General features: G+C 45.9%; 1 protein-coding gene across 1 annotated transcript in view; it reads left to right on the top strand.

The window, feature by feature from the left end:
- LGR4 (leucine rich repeat containing G protein-coupled receptor 4) overlaps window positions 1-23,357 on the top strand; it is a 287,978-nt gene that overhangs the window by 238,978 nt on the left and 25,643 nt on the right. The window contains exons 7-9 of the mRNA XM_085643635.1: window positions 3,327-3,395; window positions 9,058-9,129; window positions 9,248-9,319. Of these exons, the coding sequence (XP_085499761.1) occupies window positions 3,327-3,395; window positions 9,058-9,129; window positions 9,248-9,319 (213 nt within the window). The remainder of the gene's footprint in view (window positions 1-3,326; window positions 3,396-9,057; window positions 9,130-9,247; window positions 9,320-23,357) is intronic.

Genomic DNA, 23,357 nt, shown 5'->3' with positions numbered 1-23,357 from the left:
TAACTGAAAATATTCTTGGATGGCCTCTGCCACTTCAGCATGAAAAACCGAATCAGGTAATGCCTCGGCAGGTAACCTCCATAGATAGTGTGATCACCATACCATGGGCAACTCCACCGTGAGAAGGACCGATGAGTGGTCTGATAGTGTGCGAGGCAGGTAATCAATCATCTGGACCGCTAATAAAAGCCGGGGAGTAGGTGCCAATGTTCTATTCGCGACCATGAACCATGCTGAGCTGAGTAAAAGGAGTAGTCACGACCAGCTGGGTGACGAGCCCTCCAGCGATCTGTCAATAATGAGGAACCCAGCAGTGAGGTGAGATCCTGCACAGCGTGCGGCTTAGTGATGTGACCGGTCCTGTTTTGTCTGTATTGGAGTCCAGAGTTAGGTTGGAAGTCTCCCTCCATTAATATGTTCTCTACATTTAGTTGCGCAATATGTATGACCATTTTGGGGAAGAAGTCTATAGTGTCTACGTTTGGAACATACATGTTGATCAGTAGGAGTGGTTCACTGCCCAGTGTGCCCGATACCAAAACATATGTGCCCTCCTCATCTGTCACCACTTCTTTCATCTGAAAGGGGAGCAAATGCTATATTAGAATGCACACACCACGAAAGTATGTGCAGTAATTGACGAAAAAGCGGTAGTGCCCTAGGTCAATGCAAATCGATGTATTGGGAGTGGAGCGTAGTGCGTCTCCTGTAAGAAAGCTATTTGGATTGCGTGTCTGGACATGTAAGCTAAAACTTTTTGTTCCTTTCTGGGGTTCGAGAGCCCAATAACATTTCAGGATAAGCATTTTAAGTGCAAGCCTTTGTTGTGTGTAGTTAGAGGGGTCATGATACTGGAGTGTCATGATCTGTAGCACGCTGTGAATGTGTAACACTTATGCAGTCATCTTATCGAAGAAGCATTACTCTGTACCAAAACTTAACAAGAACAACATTACCTAAAAACATCTGATCAACCACCCCCCACCCACATCGGATACATGCAAAAAGGCACCCAGGGAATCCCTTTAAAGACCCTAAGAACAGAAAACAATAGGAAAGACCTTCCAAGGGGGGCAGGCAACACTCCTAAAGAGCCGTCTTTGGAAGACAAACATGAGAACTGAGTTCTATACCGCCGCATACAAAACAGTTGTGTGGCTAGTAGTGTTCGCCTCTATTTGGTGTTTGTGTTCTGTTCAACTCACGGATCGCCGTCATCACTTCATCGACATGGCTACATCTGCTGCATATAGTTCTCGTCCGCGGGAAACTGGGCCCAGAGGCAACCATGGTGATAGTGAGATAAAGGGCTGTTAGACACTGCTAAAACCCAGATTCCTCTTCTAAATGCTTTTAGGTTTTGTTCGTGCTCTAATGACGTTTCCAGAACTTCGTGGCATCGTCCGGAGTTTCAAAAATTTGAGATTTGCTGCCAATCTGGATGCGAAGTCGAGCCGGATAGAACATTGCGTACTTAACATTCGCCTTTTGCAAGGTGCGTTTGATGTCTGCATACTTGCGCTGTGCTTCTTGCACCACTTGTGTAAAGTCTGGCAAAAGCTCTAGGTCCGACCCCTGAAAGAGAGCGAGCCTCGCTCCCAGGCCAGTCGTAATGCCGCATCACAATCCTGATAGTTTAGCTATTATCAGTCTTAGGGGTGCGCCTGGCACCGGACCTGACCCTAGAGTTCGAGGCACCCTTTCAACAGCAAATTTACTTGAAAAAGCCTCTGTTTGCATACAATACGTTCTACATCCCTACTCCTTTGTTAGACCTGATTGGTGCGGGTAGCCAGTGCTGTGACATTTTGGTTCCTGTTGTGAAATCCTCTCAAAGAGCTCATTCTTTAAACATATGTATGGGAGAAGCTTGCTTCCAAGCATGTTGCCAGTAGTAAAGCATGTTTTGGCAGCGGGAACTGTAGTGCAGAAGAACAACCACTGTTATTACGTTTTTAGATTCCATGTGTGTTCAGAATCTACAGTACAACTCGATTTGCTTGAGCTGCAATGCAACTGAAGACTTCCATTATGTACTCGAGTATTTATGGCTAAGCTGTTGCCCAAACAAGCATGAGCTCTCTGAGCTAATTTTTTGACCTGCAGCTTGTGCAAGGAAATGTGTTCTTGAATATTTAATGCCCGGTGGCTACAGGAGACCCCATCAGGCCTGGTTTCCCCAGCCCTGATAGGGTCTACGGTAGGGGTGGGCGGAATTTGCGTAGTCGCACTACGCAAAACTCAGCGAAACGGTAAAAAATCTCCGCGAGCACGCAAAAATTCCGCGAGCACGCAGAAATTCCGCGAACATGCGGAATTGCTTGTTCGCAGTGTTTTTTTCCTGTTCGCGAATGGGATTCGCGTGCTCGGGGAGAAATATCTCGCAAAAACGCATTTTGAGAACACGAACAAGCATAAAATTCCGCAAAGCTGCGGAACGCAGAATTTTGGGCAATTCTGTCTTCTCCGCGGAACGCGAAATTACCCAAATTCCACGAGCGGAACGGAATTTATCACCCAGGCCTAGTCTCGGGGCAGGCTCCTCTTCTGGCAAACCACAGACGTCTGTTTCTGTGACTGTCCTCGGTGCTTGCTCCTCCTGGTCCCTCCTCACGAGGGCCTGCCCAAGAGAAGCACCAGGGGGGGCACAATTGTGGTCATAAAGAATATTTAAAGTAGAGATCTTCGCCCTCGGGGGTGGGGGGGAGGGCGGAGGGGTATGCTCTGAAGCAATAGAAATGTGTAAGAAAAAAAATAATTGTTGTACTGAAACTTCACTTTTAAGGAATGAGGACCCACAACTGCTGACTTGCCATGGTTACAATACTTTTAATACCGCGGCTTGATCACAGGCTACCTGCCGATGCAAGACTGTGACTCGAGTTTAGTGACCTGAGTCAGTGAGTCTGGCTGCCAGTGGGTGTGGTGGTGGCCCCATTGCCAACAGGAAATCTGAAAACACGCATAACGTGCATTGACCGCAGTCGTGACTACCTGCTCTCTGAGAGTGTACAAAACAATCTGATACCCGCCCCTCCCCCCTGCCCCACACCCACCCCACAAAAGAAGCGGGTCTTTCTGCTGGCCCTTGTGCAGAACGCTGACGCAAGCTCCATCAGCATTCTAACGTTTTTGGCTGCATTCTTATGGTCTAGTTTTCCATTTAGACTGGCCTGACAATTTGGCTGAGTTATCACTCCTGTTTTCTAGCACGTTGTAAATGTGTTCTTTTTTGTGTTTCAATTTATAGCTCAAGCTGAAAAATGGTAGAACACGTGTTATGCTGATATTGAATATTTCATAACCCTGTTTGCTGTTCCTTGCAGGGACCTTAACTATAATAACCTGGTGGATTTCCCCGAAGCCATCAAAGCCCTTTCCAATTTAAAAGAGCTGTGAGTATAACCATATCACTTTTTCCAATCTCTGTCCCCACCACATGTTTAATGCATTTATAATTTTGAGGCATTCACTACTGAGGTAACCGTTCACTTGAACGAATTGCCGAGTTTTTAAAATCACATTGGTGGCATTTTTGATCAAAAAGTTGCAATGTGCTAACTCGGCAGAGTAATTGTGTGTTTTTGTGTGTCTGTGTCATAAAAGGAAATCTAATTAAAATTGGTTTAATTTTATATATCCAGCCGGCAATGTTGTTTTCCCTTAAGCAAAACATGCAGGAAATATTGCGCACTAATTCCCTTATCTTTCAAACTGTGAAATTGTATGCGCCATTACATCACGAAATGCTGGAGCTAGGTTTATTTTTAAGAGAGACTCATCTTAAATTATTTTTCTTCTGATATATTGCCAAGGTCGTAAACTGGATCCGATAAACTTTAATCTCCGCATGGATGTGTGAATAACACCTGTTCCTAACCCTCCACCACACATTCTAGGATCTGGAGTTCATCCTTTGTGAATGTTATCATTTTTTAGTTGTGTTTTTTTTGTTCCAATATTTTTTCCACTTCCATATATAGTGCCAGGCACTTCCCTGAGACTGTCATTCATCATTGCGTAAACTGCCAATATGAATGTCTGGGACTCAGCTCTTTATAGACGTTTATGGTGTCTAGGGTTCAGTCCTGTCTGCTTGCCATCCGATGAAACCTAAGGCCTTCAGGGTGAGGGACGCCAGCTGTTGCCAATAGAATTTAAAGACAGTGGTGCACAGTACTAATGGAAGAGAAGATGGTGTTGGACCTGGCCCTCTCTAAAGGGTCATTCCTAAACATTTTGCCTTCACCCTCCTGTTGTCCATAGTTTTTGTTGGCTTTTAGGACGCTGCACACTTTACCACTGCTAACCAGTGCTAAAGTGCTGATGCTCTCTTCTAAACATGGTAGAAAGGGCTTACACCTAATTGGCACATTTAATTTACTTGTAAGTTCTTAGTAAAGTGGTACTGCATGCACCCAGGGCCTGTAAATGAAATGCTACTAGCAGGCTTGCAGTACTTATTGTGACACCCACTTAAGTAGTCTTTCCAAACATGTCTTAGGCCTGCCATTGCAATATGTGTGTGCAGTTTTAAAACGTCCATTTCGACCTGGCAAAATAAACCTTGTGCCAGTCCCAATCCTTCCTTACTAATACATAAACGTCACCCATAGGGGAGGCCCTGAACAGCCCAGAGGGCAGGGTGCAGTGTATTGAAAAGTAGGACATGTACTTTTACATTTTACATGTAGTAAAAAAATCTTACATTTGTTTCTCATTATTGCAAGGACTACCCCTCCAGTAGTATAACATCGGGTTACCTGCTCTTCTGCTGCCTGAGTGAGAAGCACTGGACCTGCATCATGAACCCAGGACAACCAGAGTGACTACACAGGCTAGTTGGCTGACCTCCTGATCAGAGCCACGGGGACAGAAAAGGCTCCATTCCCCTTGAACCCAGCACCTTGACGGTCTGATGTCTGTCCCCACCCAAACCCCCACATGGTGCCACCCCAGTTCTGGACCCTTGGAAGTGGGCATGAAGGTACTCTGCCAGCCCAACTTGTGGTCCATGCAGAAACGTCGTAGTGTGACACATTGCCTCACAGCCCCTCATCCGAACCGTCGCAGCGAGAGGCATCCCTGATGCAGGTCTCCACAGCTCCTCGGAATTGCTGCTGCACGACACACCTTGGACGCACGGCTCCACAGCACAGCTCTTCGGACCTGCTGCTGCCGGACGCATCCACCATCACAGGACCTCGCATCCCAGCCGGTCCTCACCACCACCACTGCATGACGCAGAACCTCGCAGCCGCCGCTGCGCAATGCACCCTTGATGCAAAATCTCGCAATGCTCTGTAACTAGAATTTAAGGTATTTTGTTCATTGGACCTTTCTAGGTCTCTCTATCCGTCCTGCGCTCCATCACATTCGACCTGAACGCCTGTCTTTGTCTCAGTACGGCGGGACCAGAGGACTACAGTTGGCGCTGTGTGCTTCTTAGCACTGTTTTCATTTAAATCTTTTAAATTGCATATCCCCAGTTCTACTAATTGGATTTCTGTTGTTTTGGTCTCAAATTATTTATTAAATTCTACTCTTATTTTCTAAATTGCTGTGGATTTTTTTGTGTGTGTTTTGTTTTCGCTTCATTACTGTTTGAAGTGTTGCAATAAATACTTTACACATTGCCTCTAAGTTAAGCCTGACTGCTTTTGTGCCAAGCTACCAGGCGGTTAAGCACAGGTAAATTTAGGACTTTCTTGCGTATCACCCAGACTAGAATTATGGTTGCTGCTTTATTAGGGCTTCATCCTCCTCAACCAGTAACCCAATTTCCTACAAAAACTATCCAGAGCTGTTAATATTTGTGATGTAATAGTGACCACATCAGGCAAGATTACATTAGTGGCCACTCCATGCCAGATTGTCAACAGCGATCACCTCAGTGAGTCAGGCAGGGTTGCCAGCAATAAGGTAAAAAAAAAAGCTTTAGCAATTTGGAATGTCTTTACATGGGCAATACGCATCAGCCGTAGTGGTCAAGGTAATTATATGAATAGTTAGTCTCTCCAAGACTGCATGGAGTATCACTCAGTTTTGGCTTTTAATATATTTTAAGAATTCAACCATTGTTTTTGAAAAAACAGCTTAGGAATTTTGAAAATACATTCATTTTGATCTCAAACACTCACTTTTCAGTTTGGGTATAGATCTGTTAATTTGTCCAAGCAAAAACACACCTATATCAGTAAGCTGCGCTGCACACAGGAGCGTTACTTACAGGTAGCTGGAGAGCGGCTTGTAGCTAAGAAGGTAATCGTTGGGAAAGTCTTCTTTTGATATTGCAGTGCTTCAGAGCCAACTCATTTACAGAGAATGATCATATAAAATAAACTGGCCCGGATTTAGAATTTGGCCGAGGTACTCCGTCACAAATGTTATTGATATGCCTTCTGCCTTAGTACAATTGTAGCCTATCCTAATGGATATAATATCCCGTCTGCGTTATTACAAGTGCATCATATTCGATTGCACTTATAATTAGATGACTGAGTACCCATTCGCCAACTTTAAATCGGGCCCATAGTCTTGATGATGGTTGGCATAACACAATTACCAGATAATGATCAAAACAATACATAGTCTTGATAGTAGTTGGTATAATATAGTGGCTCTACTGACTTTTGAACACTTACAGAATGGGCAAAGACATAGCAGTTCTTAAAAGATCACTGTCCACGCATGGATGTATAGCGTTTTTTTTCTCCTGGGACTTTATTTGAAATTATCTACAATTACTTCAATCTACTGAAAGTTATTTAGTAATAATTCCACTACTGGTGTCAGTCATTTTTCAGTTCACTTTGCAGTTATTTCAGAAACTCCTGGTTTTTTAGAAGAAATAATATTACATTCTTTAAGTTTATTTAGCTTTATGAGCCAGTCAAACTTGACATCAGAGGGACTGACTACTAAAGGACAAATCATGCTTTAGCCCTGTGGAAATATTCTATTCTTTATATTGATTAAAAGGTACCTGTTTAAGAGACAACTGAAGGATGAATATGTCTTCAGTCTTACCAGATTTTTCGGCAATACAGCCCTTTTGATAGAGATGCATCTGTCTACTTGGATACTTCGAAAACACCAACTAGTGTCCCACAGTTAATAACTAACGCAAACATTTTTCAGCAACTCTGTTCACTGGGCTGTCAGACCATATCACATTTTTTCACTCTCTTTTCATTAACCCATTGAGGTTTCCCTTTCAATTGAACATTACTCCTAACATAATTTTCAACCCTGTTTTGACTTTTTATCCATGCTAGAAAAACTCACTGAGGGCTAACTTAAGTTGTCAACCTTCTTGTGCATACAACAATTTCACATATGAAGACTACTGTAGAGTTATATCTGCAAATGGCGAATGTTTCACCTTTCTGTGTGTGTGAACATTGCGTCTATCTAAAGTCAATATACCAGACGACAAATGTGATTTTTAATTTTTTTGAATGGCACCTACTTCTGGCCACGTCAGCTAAAAGAGTAACATTTCTGAAGTATAGGATATAATATGAAAGTGTAGAAACTGTAGGAGTCCTCCTAACCCTATCTGCAGTACTGAGTTGCCTGAACCGCACAATATGGGAATCGAACTGAATATGGTACAAATAAACTCCTTTGGTGTCTTGCAAGTGACTTCATTTCATCAGAGTAATGTTGGGCACGACATAGTGGATAGCATTACTTTTCCAGCTAGGAGTCGATTTCCAAGCTCTTTTCCACCTGCGCCTTCTAGACCTAATGGCTTTGGGTATTTTCCTTGTTCCTCTGGCACTCTTTAGGTTAAAATCCTTGTATTGGACTCTGAGGTGCTACTGAACTCGAGCACAAGAATCTTTACGGATCCTCCTGATAGTGATTCTTGGTCTGCTGTAGAGGAAATCGAGGTTTCCGTGATCCACCACGAACTTGATATTACCAAATTAGGAGGAATGGCCCTGGCAGCAAGTTCTTATAGAACTCAATAAGTTCCTCCTATTCAACTTCAATTGGTGTCTGCAAGCATGAAGATTGATATCTGCTTTCTATTGGATCTTTCACCCAGGATGTGACTACGGTGGTCCTTGTGGCTACACTGTGGTTCATTTTGATGTATCGCAAACATAAGGAGATGATGGACGGAGTGCTGAAACTTTTCAGACACTCACCCCTAGTCACAGATGTGGGTTGACTCCATCATCATTCTTTAGCTCACTTTGCCACCTCAGTTCAGACCCAGCTATATGCAAATCAGTCTTGACCCTGTGCCTCATGGGAACAGACCAGCCCGAACTGCCAAGCCAGGTCTGCCTTGAACCGGAAACAAGCATCCTGCGACCGGTTTCTGGGTAATTCTCTTCATCAGCCAGGCTAGCTTGAATCCAGTGGCAAAGTGAGCAAGGGACCCACGTCTGTGCATAACCTGCCAACCTAAGGCGAACAAAGCAAACACAAGGAGATGATGGACGAAGTGCTGAAACCTGTCAGAGACTCGCCCCCAGTCACAGATCTGGGCTGAATCCATCATCATTGATGTATGCCAGTAGTTGAAAGACATTTTTCTCTTGGTGTTTTGGCCCTGGTATGAATTACTTTCATATTGTGGCTCTACCTTTATGTATGTTGTCTTTTCTTTGACAAAAAGTCACAACACAGTGCAGGTTTGTATAACACTTATCCCAGCTTCCCAACACTCAACTGAACAAGGTTCACATTTCATTATCCCACTGCTTATTTGAATTCTGAAAGGCTACTGAAATGCCTTGCTTATCAAGATGTTTGTTCCTTTTTGGGGTCCTTAATTTGGCCCACATGTTCCTTTTTCAGTATTGCTGATCGATTTTTAAAGAACAGTTTGATGAATGGAAATGACTTCCGTGAATGAGATGAACACAAAAGCATATTTATTTAACACTTCTTGTTTCTTTAATGTTGGTGATGGATTAGGTTTTCCAAATGTTTGTAAATTATATTTTAGCCATTGTAAATTTGTAATGCACGTCAATTCTACAAGCTTTCAGCTGTGCAGTTGTAAATCGTTTTGTTTTTTTTAAATTACTTTTTCAGAGGATTTCACAGCAATGACATTTCAATCATCCCCGATGGAGCATTCGATGGAACCCCACTTTTAAGGACAATGTGAGTTGCACATCTACTATGAAAGTGTGTTGAGAGTGCTCTATTATTTTCACAATAGCGCGCCAGGTACGACTAGTGAGCAGAAAGCTAACCCATTTTCTTTGTTCACATTTCGCAGACATCTGTATGACAACCCCCTTTCCTTTGTGGGGAATAAGGCGTTCCAGAACTTGTCAGAGCTTCACTCCCTGTAAGTACGCTAGCAGCAGTATGTGCGAGCCAGATGTGCACGCATTTACGTTCTATTAACAGCATTTGAAATCTGGGCACGTGCTCTGTACGGATCTTTTGTTTCTGGATGGCAGGAGTCATGGTGGCCTGGTGTCATTGTGTTTCGCCAGTGATGTGTAGATTGAACTGTTTGCTATATTGTTTAATAATGGTGTTCTGTGTGCATGAGTGCGTGTCACACAGGACTTTTGTCATTTAATTTGTATACTGAGTTTGAAAGGTTGTCCGTTGCCTGACCTGAAGTGTTAGTAATGATGAAATATCAACTTTTTCTAATTATGCGACTGACTACAGAGCTGTGTGGCTTGTGTGGGTGGGATGTGGTATTGTGTGGTCCTGTTTAGATTCTGGTAATCCAGTGGTGTTGTGAGGTGTGGTTTTAATTCTGGTATTCTCATGGTTCAGTGAGGCAAGATTTGGTGTGTTGTATGGTATACTTTGGGGTGACAACTCTTTGCCAACTGTATGGCTTTGGTACCGCATGAGGTTTTAATGTAGTTAATGTTTTGTTGCCTCAGACAAAATAAAATGATTAAGGACTGTCCAGTTTGTGATAACACTCTGCCAGTTATATGCCTTTGGTTTTTTTTTTTTTTTTTGAAAACCTTTATTTCAAAATTCAGGACACAGCTATTCAGCCGACAGCGTGAAGGTTCGGCAGCATTGAGAGTTAGATACAGTGATGTGCCCCCAATACAGTTCAAAGAGTAATGCAAAGGTCCAATTTTAAATAAACACGGAAAAAAACTCACAACAAACCCCAGCAAGGCAGAACATTGAAAGCCCATGGCGAAAGCCCCCAGGGGAGGCCGGACCCCACTCATCTACTAGTTACAAGACTGTGTACGGAGGAAGAAGGGGGACAGCAGAGGCCCAAAACGGTTCCTAAAACCAAACTGTGCTGGAAAGTAGGTCAGGGGGAAAGCTGTTCCTCGGGAGGTTCCAGATCCGGGGCAAGACATATTCCCCCCCTGTATTGGTTCCACCGCCCCCAGATGGCGTGCCACTTCCGGGGGCGACCTCTAGAGCAGTAGACCGTCTTCTCCCTAAACATGCTCCAGTCCATGTTCTCCTTCCACGCGGTCAGTGTAGGGGGTCCCGAGGAGCCCCACAATCGCGCGATATCCCTTTTAGCCACCATGTTACCCAGAGTCACCCATTGGGTCTGCGCCTCATCGAGGTCAGTGGGCCCCCAAACGTTCAGGAGGCAACACCGCGCCTCCGGCTGTACCGCAGTGCCCGTCACCTCCCCCATAACTGCATGGACTCTCCTCCAGAACTCCACAATGACACCACATTCCCAAATGATGTGCAGGAAAGTACCCACCATACCACATCCCCTTCTGCACAGGCCGTCCTCCGAGAATCCCATGTGGACCAGCCTTGGCCCCGTCACATACACCCGGTGCAGTATTTTAAGCTGCACCAGCCTCAGACGCGACGGGATCGCAACCTCCTTAGGAGAGGAAACCGCTGACTGCCAGTCCTCATTATCCAACTCAAGGCCGTCCCTAGTCCACTGTTCTCTCAGCCCCAAAAGCATATCTGCCCGGACGTTAATCAACTTCTTATATATGAGCGAGATCGTGCTCTCGGGCATATGACCATCAAGGACTCGGTCCTCAAGGGGAGAGGACTCCGGCACCTTCTCACCCTCCACGAGGACTGATCGGAGGGCGTGACGCAGCTGGATATACCTGAAATACTCTGAGGGCCCTAGCTCATACTCAGTCTGCAACTCCTCGAAGGACTTCACCCTCCCCTTATGCAGCACATCTCCCACCTTGGATATACCGATCAGGTCCCACTTATCAAAGCCCTTCGTATGCCAGAGTCTTCCCAATCTCTCCGATTCAAACAATGGGGTAGCGAGGGTGAGCCTATCCTTCCAGCCCAACGAATCAGTCGCCATCTTCCATACACGCACCGCCACACCTGTGGGCCCCGTGAGGGACGAGTCTAAGGACCGCGAATACAACGCCCTGTAGTAGTTGCCGCCACGAAGCAGCCACCTATCCAGGGCATACCCAGGGCTGAGGGCAGGGCCATAAAACCCATGGTTGATCGCGCTCAGCTGCGTGGCCCAATAGTACCGTCGGATATCTGGGAGCGCGATGCCCCCATCGTACCATGGGAGCGTCAACTTTGAAATAGCTATTCGCGGCCGCCCATCCCACAGCAACGTCCGTTGGAGGCCTTCGACCTCCCGAAAGTATTTGGCCGGTACCCAGTCCAAGGTGTTCTGGAGGGCATAGAGGAAGCGGGGAAGAGACATCATTTTGAACAGGGCCGCACGCCCAACAAGGGAGAGCGGCAGCCTCCGCCAACCTTCAACATCTCGCCTCAAGCGCGCCAAGGGGGGGAGCAGATTCCTCTCATAGCGCACAGCAGGATCCATGGATATAAAAATCCCCAAATACACGAAACCCTGCTGGGCAACCTGTATCGAACATGTTCTAGGGATCGGTGGGACCTCGCCACTAAGAACGTACAAGTACGATTTGCCCCAATTAATCACAAGCTCCGAGTTCCCACCGAACGATGCGAGTACGTCACAGACCACTATAAGTGACTTCTTAGGTGAGGCAAGATACAGTAGGATATCATCGGCATAAAGCGAAATACGGTCCTCGTGATCAGGCGACCACCGAAGGCCCCGTATATCCGGGTGCCAACGTATCCACGCAGCCAACGGTTCAAGGGCGAGGGCGAACAACAGAGGCGACAGGGGGCAACCCTGCCGAGTACCCCTACCAAGCTGAAACGGAGTAGATGCCCGACCATTCACCACAACATTCGCTAGTGGCCCCTCGTACAGCAACCGGACCCAACTCACAAAACCGCGACCGAAACCAAACTTGGCCAGCACGGCCCATAAGTATGCCCACTCCACCGTGTCAAAGGCCATCGTGGCATCAAGAGATGCCACAATAGCCGGTTCACGCAGCGTGCCCGCCCTGGCGATGACGCCATGAAGACGCCTAAGGTTTAATGCTGTGTTTCGGTGCGGGATGAAGCCAGATTGATCCGGGTGGACCAAATCGCCAAGCACCCTACTCAAACGGGTAGCCAGGAGTTTGGCCAGAATTTTCGGCTCAGCGTTGAGGAGTGAAATGGGCCGATAGGAGGCGCACCTATCTCGGGGTTTACCCTCTTTATGTATTACCACGATCGACGCCAGCCGCTGATCCAACGGAAGGATCCCATCCCCCCGCGCCTCCAAGAACATGGCGCGCAGGTGAGGGGCGACCCTATCCGGGAACAGTTTATACAGGTCGATCGGCAGTCCATTCGGTCCAGAGGCCTTACCCGAGTTTAACGCGCGAATCGCCCCCGCCACCTCGTCAACCGTTATGTCACCATCCAAATCATCCCTATCTATATCAGAGAGGCAGGGCAACTCGATATCACGGAGGAGCTCAGACGAGTCCTCGGGCGGCCTGTCCGACACAGAGGAATAAACCCTACGAAAATGCTCCGCGAAACACTTCACAATCCCCTCAGGTTCCACAATCGCCTCTCCCCACTCTCCCGTCAACTCTGGCACCACTCTATTGACCCGTTCTTTCCTGTCCAACCACGCCAGGAGTTTCCCTGCCTTATCACCAACGTCATACAGGCGGCCCTGTTGTTCCCTACTGAGGGTCTTAGCGGCGTTCGTAACCAGGTCCCTATACTCCGCCTGCTTCAAGCAAAGCTCATGCAGTGAGGACTCTGTAACCTCCTCCTCCATAGCACCCTCAAGGGCCGCGATCTCCTCCTCCACTTGCCGCACCTCACCATCCCTCCGATTCTTGGCAGCCACCACCAGGGAGAGGGCTTCCCCCCGAAGCACGGTCTTAAAGGCTTCCCACAGCGACACCGCCGAGTCCACGGTTCCCAGATTGTCCTTAAAGTAATTATCCACCTTCTTTACCAGGGCGCTGCGCATCTTGGGGTCTCGGAAATACCATGGGTTGATGGGGGCCACCCTCCCTCCTCCCTCCCGACCTAGATCCAGCCGGATCCACACTGGCGAGTGGTCAGAGATACCGCGTGCCATGTGCCTCGCCTCGGATATCAACGAGGCATGTGCGGCCAGAGTGAGCAGGTAATCAATCCTGGAGAGGCTACCATGCGCCCCGGAGTGAAACGTGTATTGACTCTGTGTGGGGTGCCGGAGCCTCCAGCAGTCTATCAGACCAAACGTATCCAGGAAGTCTGGAAGCCATTTCTGAGCCCCCCCTGTGTCCCTGGGCGGGTATCTATCCAACAGTCCGGAGCCCACAGCGTTGAAATCCCCTCCCACTACCAGCATTCCCCCCGGGAGAGTCAGCAAAGCCCTGCCCAGTTCAGCAAGTGTGGAGGCCTGCAGGGCCGGCGGGACATAAACCGAAACCAAAACCAAAGTCCTTCCTTCCCACCGCCCCGCCACCGCCACAAACCTCCCCCTATCGTCAACAATGGTGGAGTCCACCTCAAAAGGCAACGATGCTCTAACAAGGATGCCCGCACCCCTGGACCCAGAAGAGAATCCCGAGTGTGCAATGAATTTATACCCCTTCCTATTCAAGGCATAGCACATATTACCTATGAGATGCGTCTCCTGCAGCAGGACAACGTCTGGCATTGAGCGTTTCAAAAATTGCAAAACAATGCCCCTCTTGATGCGATCCCCCAAACCATTAACATTCCAGCTTATAACACTTAAGCCCCTACCCCCCATCCTCAAACGGAAAGAGGCCCACCCCACACCCGAGGAGCCACCATGGAACAGCCCTGAGGATAATCATAATGCCTTGCAGAAATAAACCCCCCAATAACAAACTCAAAATCCCCAAAACTCCCCCCACCCTGCACCCCTGCTGCAGCTTACAAAGCCCCCCCAACTTGCAGTGTGCCTGTCGCCCTACAAAAACAAAAAATCTACAAAAAGTACCCTAAGGGAGGAAAAGAGCACCCCTCGTCCTCCCGCAACCCTCCACAGTTACTGCACTCTGTTAGAATCTTCAAGTATGGTCAAATCAAGTCAGGCCGGCTCTGAGATCTCAGCCCTGTCCATCCCGGCCACTGTCTCCATGCTCGGCTGTGTCATCCCCCGTCCGTCGCCGGGGCAAAGCGTCCAGCCATTCGTCGGCCATAACAGGAGAGTCAAAAAAGAATGTCCGATCTTCATGCACCACCCGTAGTCTGGCAGGGAAAAGCATGGCATACTTCAGATCCAGTTCCCGAAGTCTCCGCTTCACCCCCAGGAAGCTCTGTCTCTGTCTCTGCACCTGCTGGGTGAAGTCCGGATAAAAATTCACCGACGCATTCTGGAAGGAGACTGGGCCCGTCACCCTCGAGGCTTGCAGGATAGCGTCCCGATCTCGAAAATGAAAGAGCCGGGCGACAATCGGCCGCGGCGGGGCACCCGCCTTGGGCCACTCGCCCGGCACCCTATGGGCCCTTTCCACCGCAAAAAACTTTCCAAGGCCCTTAGGCTTCAGATGATTGAGGACCAAATCCTCCACAAGCAGGTCCGCCGAAGCCTCATCCGAGGACTCCGGGACCCCGATGACGCGCACATTGTTGCGCCTGGCCCGGCTCTCGAAGTCCTCCAGCCGGCGGGCGGCGAGGTCACTCTCGGCCCTCAGCTTCCGAACCTCGGTCTGCAGATCCGCAACATCATCAGTGAGGCCCGTGGTCTTGTGGTCCAGGTTCTTAACGCGCTCGTTCGTCTTGCCCAGGTCCGAGCGGATCAGATTGACATCTACCAGGATGGCATCCACCTTATGCGCCAGGGCCTCGAACTGTCTCCCCATCGAGGTCTGCATCCCGTCGAACGCGCCCATGACATCCTGTAGGGAGAGCTCCGGTGTCCCAGGCGAGTCCTCCTTCTGGGCATCCGGCGCCTGGCTCGATCCACTCGGCGATGCTTTCAGGAGGGCGTAGCGGTCCATACTGTTGACTTGGGAATACGTTCCCCGCCTGGTGGACTTAGTCTTCAGCCGATCCCCTTCTGCTTTGCCCGACATAATGGACTCCGGGCAGTCCAGTGCAGTTAAAACTGTTCCCTCTCAGAGAGAGGGATAAGGAGTGAGCAGCCCGCCGAGCGTCCTTGGGGTAATAAAGCCACCCAGAGCTCTACAGTGTCCGGGCAGACAAAGGGAACGAAATCGAAAGTGAAAGTGCGAGGACCTCCGTCCGACAGTTCACACCTCGCCAGGCCGTTGTTGATCAACTAGGAGTCGGGCATCCAGTTAGGCCGCAATCTTCCACCAGTCGTAAGTCCGGTTCCCGATGGGCGATCCGACCGCGGGTAGCATCAATCGCCTCCCTGACAACTCAGCAACACGGTGCCATGCATACCATCAGGATTAGAGACAGGATAGTCGACGGAGGGCGCGAGGGTCTCGGGAGCTCTAAGCTCACGCGGCCATCTTGGTCAAGCGCTAGGCTCCTCCCCCCTATGCCTTTGGTTTTACTATTGTGCAGATGATGGAACTGGGAGGTAGACAACCGTGCCCGGTTCAGTGGTCCCACTCAGATGCTTACTTGGTTTTAAAGTACTATGTGCCGTTGAGAGCCCCATAACTGATATCTTATATGTATCCCACTTCCGACACATCATGAGCAAGGATTGGTACGCTTAGTTTAACGCTGTACATAAATTGATAGTTTTTGGAAAAAGCGATCCGTTTTATAACAAATTTCAAGTATGTTACTACAAAGTTTTTTTGTTTGGAGAGTCGTCATTGTGAAAAGACGTACATTGGCTAGATCCCCTAGAAACTCGCATTCTCAGTTGAGATATTACTCCGATTAAGCAGTTGATGCGGAGAACTAATGCTAGGAATTTTAGTAGACAATCGAGTTACAGATGCTTCATTGTCTAAATTTTTGCTCGAAAAGGCTGAATAGTTCATATTAAAGATAATCTTGTACTTGTTATCTTTTCTACTTAAAACAAATCTACTTTTTGCCAAGTCCATGTGGCCTTACACTGTATGATTTACGTTTTATTCTACAAAAACAGTGCTATAGGAAAAATAACGTGAAGTGTAAATAAGTGGTTGAGTTTGTCCTGTTAATCACATGAAGGTGGAGAGAATAAAGCCGTAGCTCATCCAATCACAAGTTTGACGGCCGGATTCACATGGAGACGATGGGATAAAAACTGGTAATATTGGTCATTCACTGGGACTCTAAACAGTGGCGAATGCAAAATAATGCCCGCCCTCTTGCCGAATGTGGTGGGGTCCTGAGACACTCGCATCTCTCAAATATTCATTGGCCTTTTGTTTAATAAATAAATGCTCTTTAGCTAAATTGTTGAGCGCCTACCTGTCTTTATGGACCTGAGATCTCGTACCCCAAATAATTGTTCTACCGCAGTGGACCCTTGGATTTTACCTATTATCCATTGCGCTGGATTTGCAGGTCGGACAGCACACTCAATCAACTTCAGCAGTCTGTTATTTGGTGATATTTGTCTACTTTCAATGACCATTTAGCAGCACAAATTTTTTACAATCGCCTCTATCTTTTCGTGTTGGGGTATCACCGTTCTGGTTTAATTTAGCTGCCCTGCATAGTTTGGTATGTGCCAGGCTAAACCAACTGCTTTAAATGGCACACCTGCACATTATAAAGCTTGGCCATATCCCAGGGAGGTTTGTTATTTGTTGCTCTGTCTTTCTATAAAAAATGAATCTAGTACGTTTTTATGCTGAACTTTCAATATGCTGTCATCCTCAGTTGTTTTGGATAAATAGAGTGCTGCTGTCTCAGACTCCAACTGTATGCATTGCTTGAGGGCTTAATAATTGGAAATGACAGTAGTTGTCAAGGAGTTCAGAGTCTTTTCCTTATTAAAAGGTAGTCCAGCAATTGATGATTAGGGCATAAATGGTGCTGTTATTATGTCGCAGATCTATCCATCTGCAAAAAATCAAGCCAAGAAACATGGCTTTGTGATGTTAACAATCCTACATTTCTACTGACGCAATTAGGATGCCTACTGGAGTCCTATCCCAAATGATTATTTCAAAACTTGTTGGTAGCCACTTTAGTGCTCTCTCCACTTAACTAGTGGCAGCAGCATGTAACTGGATCTGTAATGGAGCATCTAAAAGGGCCAACAACGTGCACTTTCATGGAATTCCTCTGCTTATCTTTCTGACTTGTTCGCTTGGGTGCTTTGGCTCATTCAGAACCCCACCACCCTGACTCCGCACTGCTAGATCGGGTGGATGAACCATTGTTTGCTAGGGACCCAGCTGTTGAGCAACAAGCCACAAATAATCCGAAGGATAGAGGAGTACTCCTACTCGGAGCTGATGCAGAGTTAAAAATGTCTTCACATGTCCCATAAATGAGACTGTGTCCTGGGGAAAACCTTGAGATGCTCATGCATGCAGGATAGAAATTAACTTAAGATAATGTAATGGAGCCTACAAATGTGAGCATGTTTGCCTCTTCCTAGCTTGATGTTCTGATTTCAACATTTGACTTTGGCTAAGTGTTGCCATGATTCTTGTGACCTCCAAATAATTCATTATTGGATTGTTTGTTTTTATTTTGTATTTTCTAGGTGTCTCGCCCCCAACTTGCTTTGTTGCTTGTTATTAAAAAAAAAAACTGTTTTATTACAGTATTCTCCTCATTACCCCTTCTCTTTTTTAATCATTGCTCTTAATTTTATTCCTCCCTTAACTGTACCCTTTATAGTTACTCATCGTTTTCCCTGATCTTTTGCGTCACAATGATTTATCTTTCCTATTGATGTTTTCGGATGTTAAATCAAAAAAATATACAACTTGTCATCATTTTCAGTTTAGCCCAGCAGGTTGGTAAGGTTCACTTCCAGATCAAAACTATCACTTGATCAAGAAAGTTAAATCAGACACATTTTAGAGGAAATACGAAAGACCACCTTCCATCCAATTCCATACACTAGACACCAAATACCTCCCTTCTTACTCCTGTACCTCCGAAGTAGTTTCAAGAGTCCCAGTGTTTGCCAGTTTATAATGGAGACATCCTTTTTTGGTTTAATTACCTCAGGATACAGTAATCTTGGAAAATGTAACCTAAGATTACATGTAAGTGAAAAGGATTAAACTTAATACTAACAAAGTTGTACCCTAAAGGAAGGGTTAGCTTAAAAAAATGGAGTAGGTTAGGGAACAGCAATCTGTTACAGGAGTCTTTCCCACAGAGAAAAAATTGGAATCACAAATACACAAATAGGAAGAGTGCAAGTAGTTGAGGGTAACATGAGTAAGGTATACACATTGGAATTCGCAAAAACTCTTTCCCAAGATTAATGCTACATTAATAATAAATATTAAAAGCCACTAGGGAAATAATAAACCTGAGCAAAACACAAGACCCTTTATAGCTAATTACATACTTTCTAATTCTAGTTCGTGATTGGGTGCAGGTATTGATCCCGATATGTAAGTGCTTTCAAAGTTGAATGGTTGCACGAAAACTGTTTATAGCGGCTAAGGATGCATAAAATAACCCCATTTTTGCATAGTTTTCTGTGTCGTAATTTTCAAGGCAGTGTGCGTCTTCTGGTAGTGTTTGTAAGTCCTCTCCCTCATACTTTTTTAGTTGCATTCATTGGATGTGGCAACATTTTTCTCAAGCCAGCTTTGCATACTCTTTAGTGGATCACCAACAAGTTTGTTGTCCCAGGTTCGAGATTCACAATAAATTATCTTTTTCTGGGAGTGTCTCTCTCTGTCTCTAAGACATACATTTTAGAATTGAGGCATAGACCTTCACTTTATTTAGGCACCATAAGCTAGAGGAGGAGCCAGTTACATTGTATGTCCAACCCAACGGCGAGAATGTTTGAAATCAGTGACAGTTGTGTGATTGACCAGATTTCCACTTTGTTTACGCAAATGTGCTTGGTGTTCCATTTTCATGCCAATGGCCTAAGACAAAAAATGCATAGTTGTCACCCAGGTGACAGGGTTCTGTTTTTATTTATCTCATTTTATTGAACTCTGGAATTGACAATATTTTTAGATCTCGCCTACCGCAGCGAGCATGCGCTGCTCTAGGAGAGGGCCTCTTGCAATCACTCCAGAACTTTACTCGTGCGTGTGGCGGCCTGAAGCTTGCGGGAGCGAGCAGTGGCGCGCAGGGTGCCATCTGTTCTGTCTCATGGTTGCTTTCACTTTCGTGGCCGCGCTTGTTTTATTTCTGTCACTCTGCTTCGCACTCAAATGGTCCACAGCATTCGTCCCTCCCACCTCTTCACATGTCGCTGGATGTCCCCCCACCTCCTCCCCATGTTTTCTAAATTCCTTGAGCATTGAGTCATTGCAGTTAAGTTACTGTTCTGGTTTGTACTTCCCTTTCAGTATAGAACAGTTGGTATGCCCCTCTAACACCACGTCCAGCTGCCCGCACTCTGCTTGTCTTTGCTGTGTATACAGTGGCTGAGGGGGCAGCGGCTCAAGCCAAGGAGCTATGGTAGAAGCAGCAGCAGCATTGCCTCTTATAGGTACTCCTTTGTACTTTGAAGCGCTTCCCCTCCCCTGGAGCCCCCAGGCACCCCCCAGCCAGTACCGCAGTCTCTGTGCGGGCTCTAAATTGCTTCAGACCCGTCAGTTCTCCGCGCTACGCACACACGTGGTGTGGTTGTTCTAATGTTGCGTGATTGCGAGGATTCATTGTTAAATGTACATGAGGGGCCGATGGAGATCAGTTTAATATTGCTCATTTTTGTGCATTTTCATATATTTTTAGTGCATGGAAGCTGACCCCCCCCCCCCACATAATCACCCCCTCCTGCGGAATAAATGTAGAAAAAAATAACACTGAAAACAAATAAACGGCAGTACACTGCCATTATTGCATTGTCTTACCAATGGTGCACTGCATCTAATATGTAGCATGCCACCTCCCCTTGGGCATAGCCCTGCACTCTACCCACCCCCATTTTACGCACTGCATACCCAGCCTTTCACAGAAACTTCTCTCTACCCATGCCTACATTTGCAAAGGCCAGTGGCGGTGCAGGGTGCCTTCACCCGCTCCACGTTCATCAGACTGGTCATTTTGTCATGTTCATGGCGGCAGTGAGCACATTACCGTTTCCTGAGATAAAATTGCCTGCATTTTAAAGTTTTAAACACCTTTAAATAACATGCTGTGGTGTTGGATGGCCTCTGGCTCTGAGAAATAACAAGGGTTAAATTCATACAACTAGATACAATCTCGTTAGGCAAACATTACAGACTCTTAGCATGATCGCCAAGGAGGAGCGCATGCTTAAGTAATATGCATACATCGTGTATGTGCTTTTAAAACACGCTTCTCTTTTTGCAATCTAGGAACGCCTTGTCATATCGTCGATGGATTTGTGTCCATGTTTTAGTCTCGTTCTTGCATTGTGCAGTGTGACGGAAATTTATATCTGGTATCTCGTTTTCAGCCTCACAATGTGTCTACAAATTCGTGTGATACGTCAGTTAGTGGCCATGAATTATAAGATAGGTGATCCCAATAGCCGTCCTGGAGTCAGCGCCGCCGCCAGATCGGATGCAGAAAATTATAGTCTCTGGGCCTTTTATGGCCCGTTGGCCCGGTGGGTGCTTGTATTTTCAACACAACTGCATCAGGCTGGGGGTCCTCACAGCAAATTAGAGACTCGTCAATAGTGAAAAACGCATTTTTTTCTGTGATTGTACAACATTTACTCGTGAAATTCAGCGTTTACCATAACATTCCTTGTTGAACAATCCCCAAGCACCTTCTGTAACGCTGGTTTAAAATTACACGTAGCTCTGACCAATGTTTACTGTCTGTTCTGCTGTACAATACACCATTGCAAAGGTTGGCTGGGTGAGGCCCCAAAGGCACCTGGCAAAGTGATATTTAAATGATGCCCAACTCTGACATAAGTAGCAGGCTGAATGTGCTTTAAAACATGCTGTTTACTATAATGTTTTCCAGTGACTCCTTTGGGAAAACGTGCTGGTCACAATAATTGACAGGTAGTCATCTGTCATGTGAGACACCTTTGCAAAAATGTTTTTTTTATTGCAGCAGCACATAATGGTCTAGGACTTCCTGTTCATTCCTGACAAGTATTACCAGTTTGTAACTACTGAAAATGCAGCATTTATCTTAAGATTTCACAGAGCACAACAAGGATGTACTCCATGCTCTGAGTTAAGAAGCCTTTAAAATAGCTAATTCTGCCCAGTGCTTTTGGCTCATATGTTGTATATGTACTACAATATTTACCCAAATTCACTGTAAGAGTTAACTAAAGCAGCCATAAAATCCTACTACCTTTCGACTAATATAAAAAACTCAATGAACTTCAAAATGTGCCTAAAAAGAGTCTACATTTCCTTGGGCGTAGATCCCCATAATCCTCCTGTGAACTAATCTTACTTCTGCAATATGTACTTCTTACCCGAGTTTATAGAAAGGCACCATTTACCAGAACAGTTCGTAAAAATTCCTCTGGGTAGATGCATGCAAAGAGGCATTTATAGTCATATGACCATTGCTACCGCACTTCTAGTTTAAAAGGCACAAATTAATTTTAAAAACAAACAATTCCTTTTGGGGGGATTGTGGGGGGAGGTGGAGGGGTAGTGGATAGGCTGGTTCCATTGTGACCCACTAAAGATATCTGTAAACCGTACCCAGTTCTGGCTAATGCTACCCTGTACAAGGTGGTTTAAAATGCAATACCCTGCTCAGCACTACCCAGATATTCCTTTATAGGAAACCGCATAACATCTTATAAAGTGTTTGAAATTGGCATTTTCATTTTCTTATTGTGCCTGTGTTATACATAGCTTGTTCTGTCACTTTTGATGCTACCAGCCTCACTCTCCTGCTAGCCATTGGTAATCAAGGATTCACAAAAGTTCTTGACTTGGATGTTTTTTCAAGGTCCTTTTTAAGTCTCACCTTGACAGCACATGCGCTGTTGGTTGGAGTCCACATCTTTCAATTCCTATTTTCTCAGTGGTCACTACCTCCAGCTTCCCGATTTATTCCAGAATATATGTTGGGTTCCATGGAGCATGGACCAAGTACGCTTTCCTGTTTGTGGCCTGTGTCCTGCCACTGCCTGCCTGCTTGCAGAGGTAATTTTTTTAAAATTAGTTTCTTGCAGGCTTTATTGTTTTGCAGGTCGTCTCTACTCGTCCCTTCTACCCCACACGCATTAAATGGTTCCTTACCTTCTGTGAAAAAAAACTTTTTAAAAACTGCGTAGTAATTGTATAGCTCTTCAATCCCTGGCAGCACAGCACCCAGGATAATTTGCTGCATGGCTAAACACATATAAGGTTCAAAAGGCGAGACCTATTGGCTATGCCAATGTTTCTTTCTTTAGTTGTACTCCGATTTTGTGTTTCATTACCCATAATTTAAAACAATACAGTACCGTTGCCTAACCTCTAATTACCTCCTTTACACACCACCAATGCTCAATTAATCATGTAAATTATTTTTCAGACCACTTCAAGATGAATGTTTGTGATTCCTGAGTCTGAGATATCTATATTGATATTCTGTGATAGTAAACTAGATTTCTGCAGCTTGTCTACAGGTTTGATGCTTCCTACATTTTGAATCGTTTGAGAATAACCATTATTGGACACAAAGACCTGCATAATCAGCTAATGCCATTTTAGATTACTGATGGATTTGAGACTCATTCCTACAACAAGGAATGTCCTCCATTTGCTGGGACTCTGCAGTCCTGGCGAAATTCGACCTTGTTCCCTATATAACTAAACTGATCTGACTACTATATACTTCTCCCACGATCGGGACACACTTTGGGGGATCCATTTTGGAATCTGTTAAGTTTGGCCTGCCCCATTTCACACCTCGTGTTCGCCATGACAATGTAGCCTTTGGCCCCATGAGCATGGAGAGATGGAGCAGATTGTGGTATCCTCTTCTCCGATGGCATCCATGCTATAACTTTACATGCTTGATGATGATCTGCTTTATCTTCGAGATATCACAATTGATCTCGC

This window comes from Triturus cristatus, chromosome 3_1 (genome assembly GCF_964204655.1).
Source record: "Triturus cristatus chromosome 3_1, aTriCri1.1, whole genome shotgun sequence".
Taxonomy (NCBI): Eukaryota; Metazoa; Chordata; class Amphibia; order Caudata; family Salamandridae; genus Triturus; species Triturus cristatus.
Note: the sequence above shows the minus strand (reverse complement) of the source record. Positions and strands in the feature narration are given on the sequence as shown.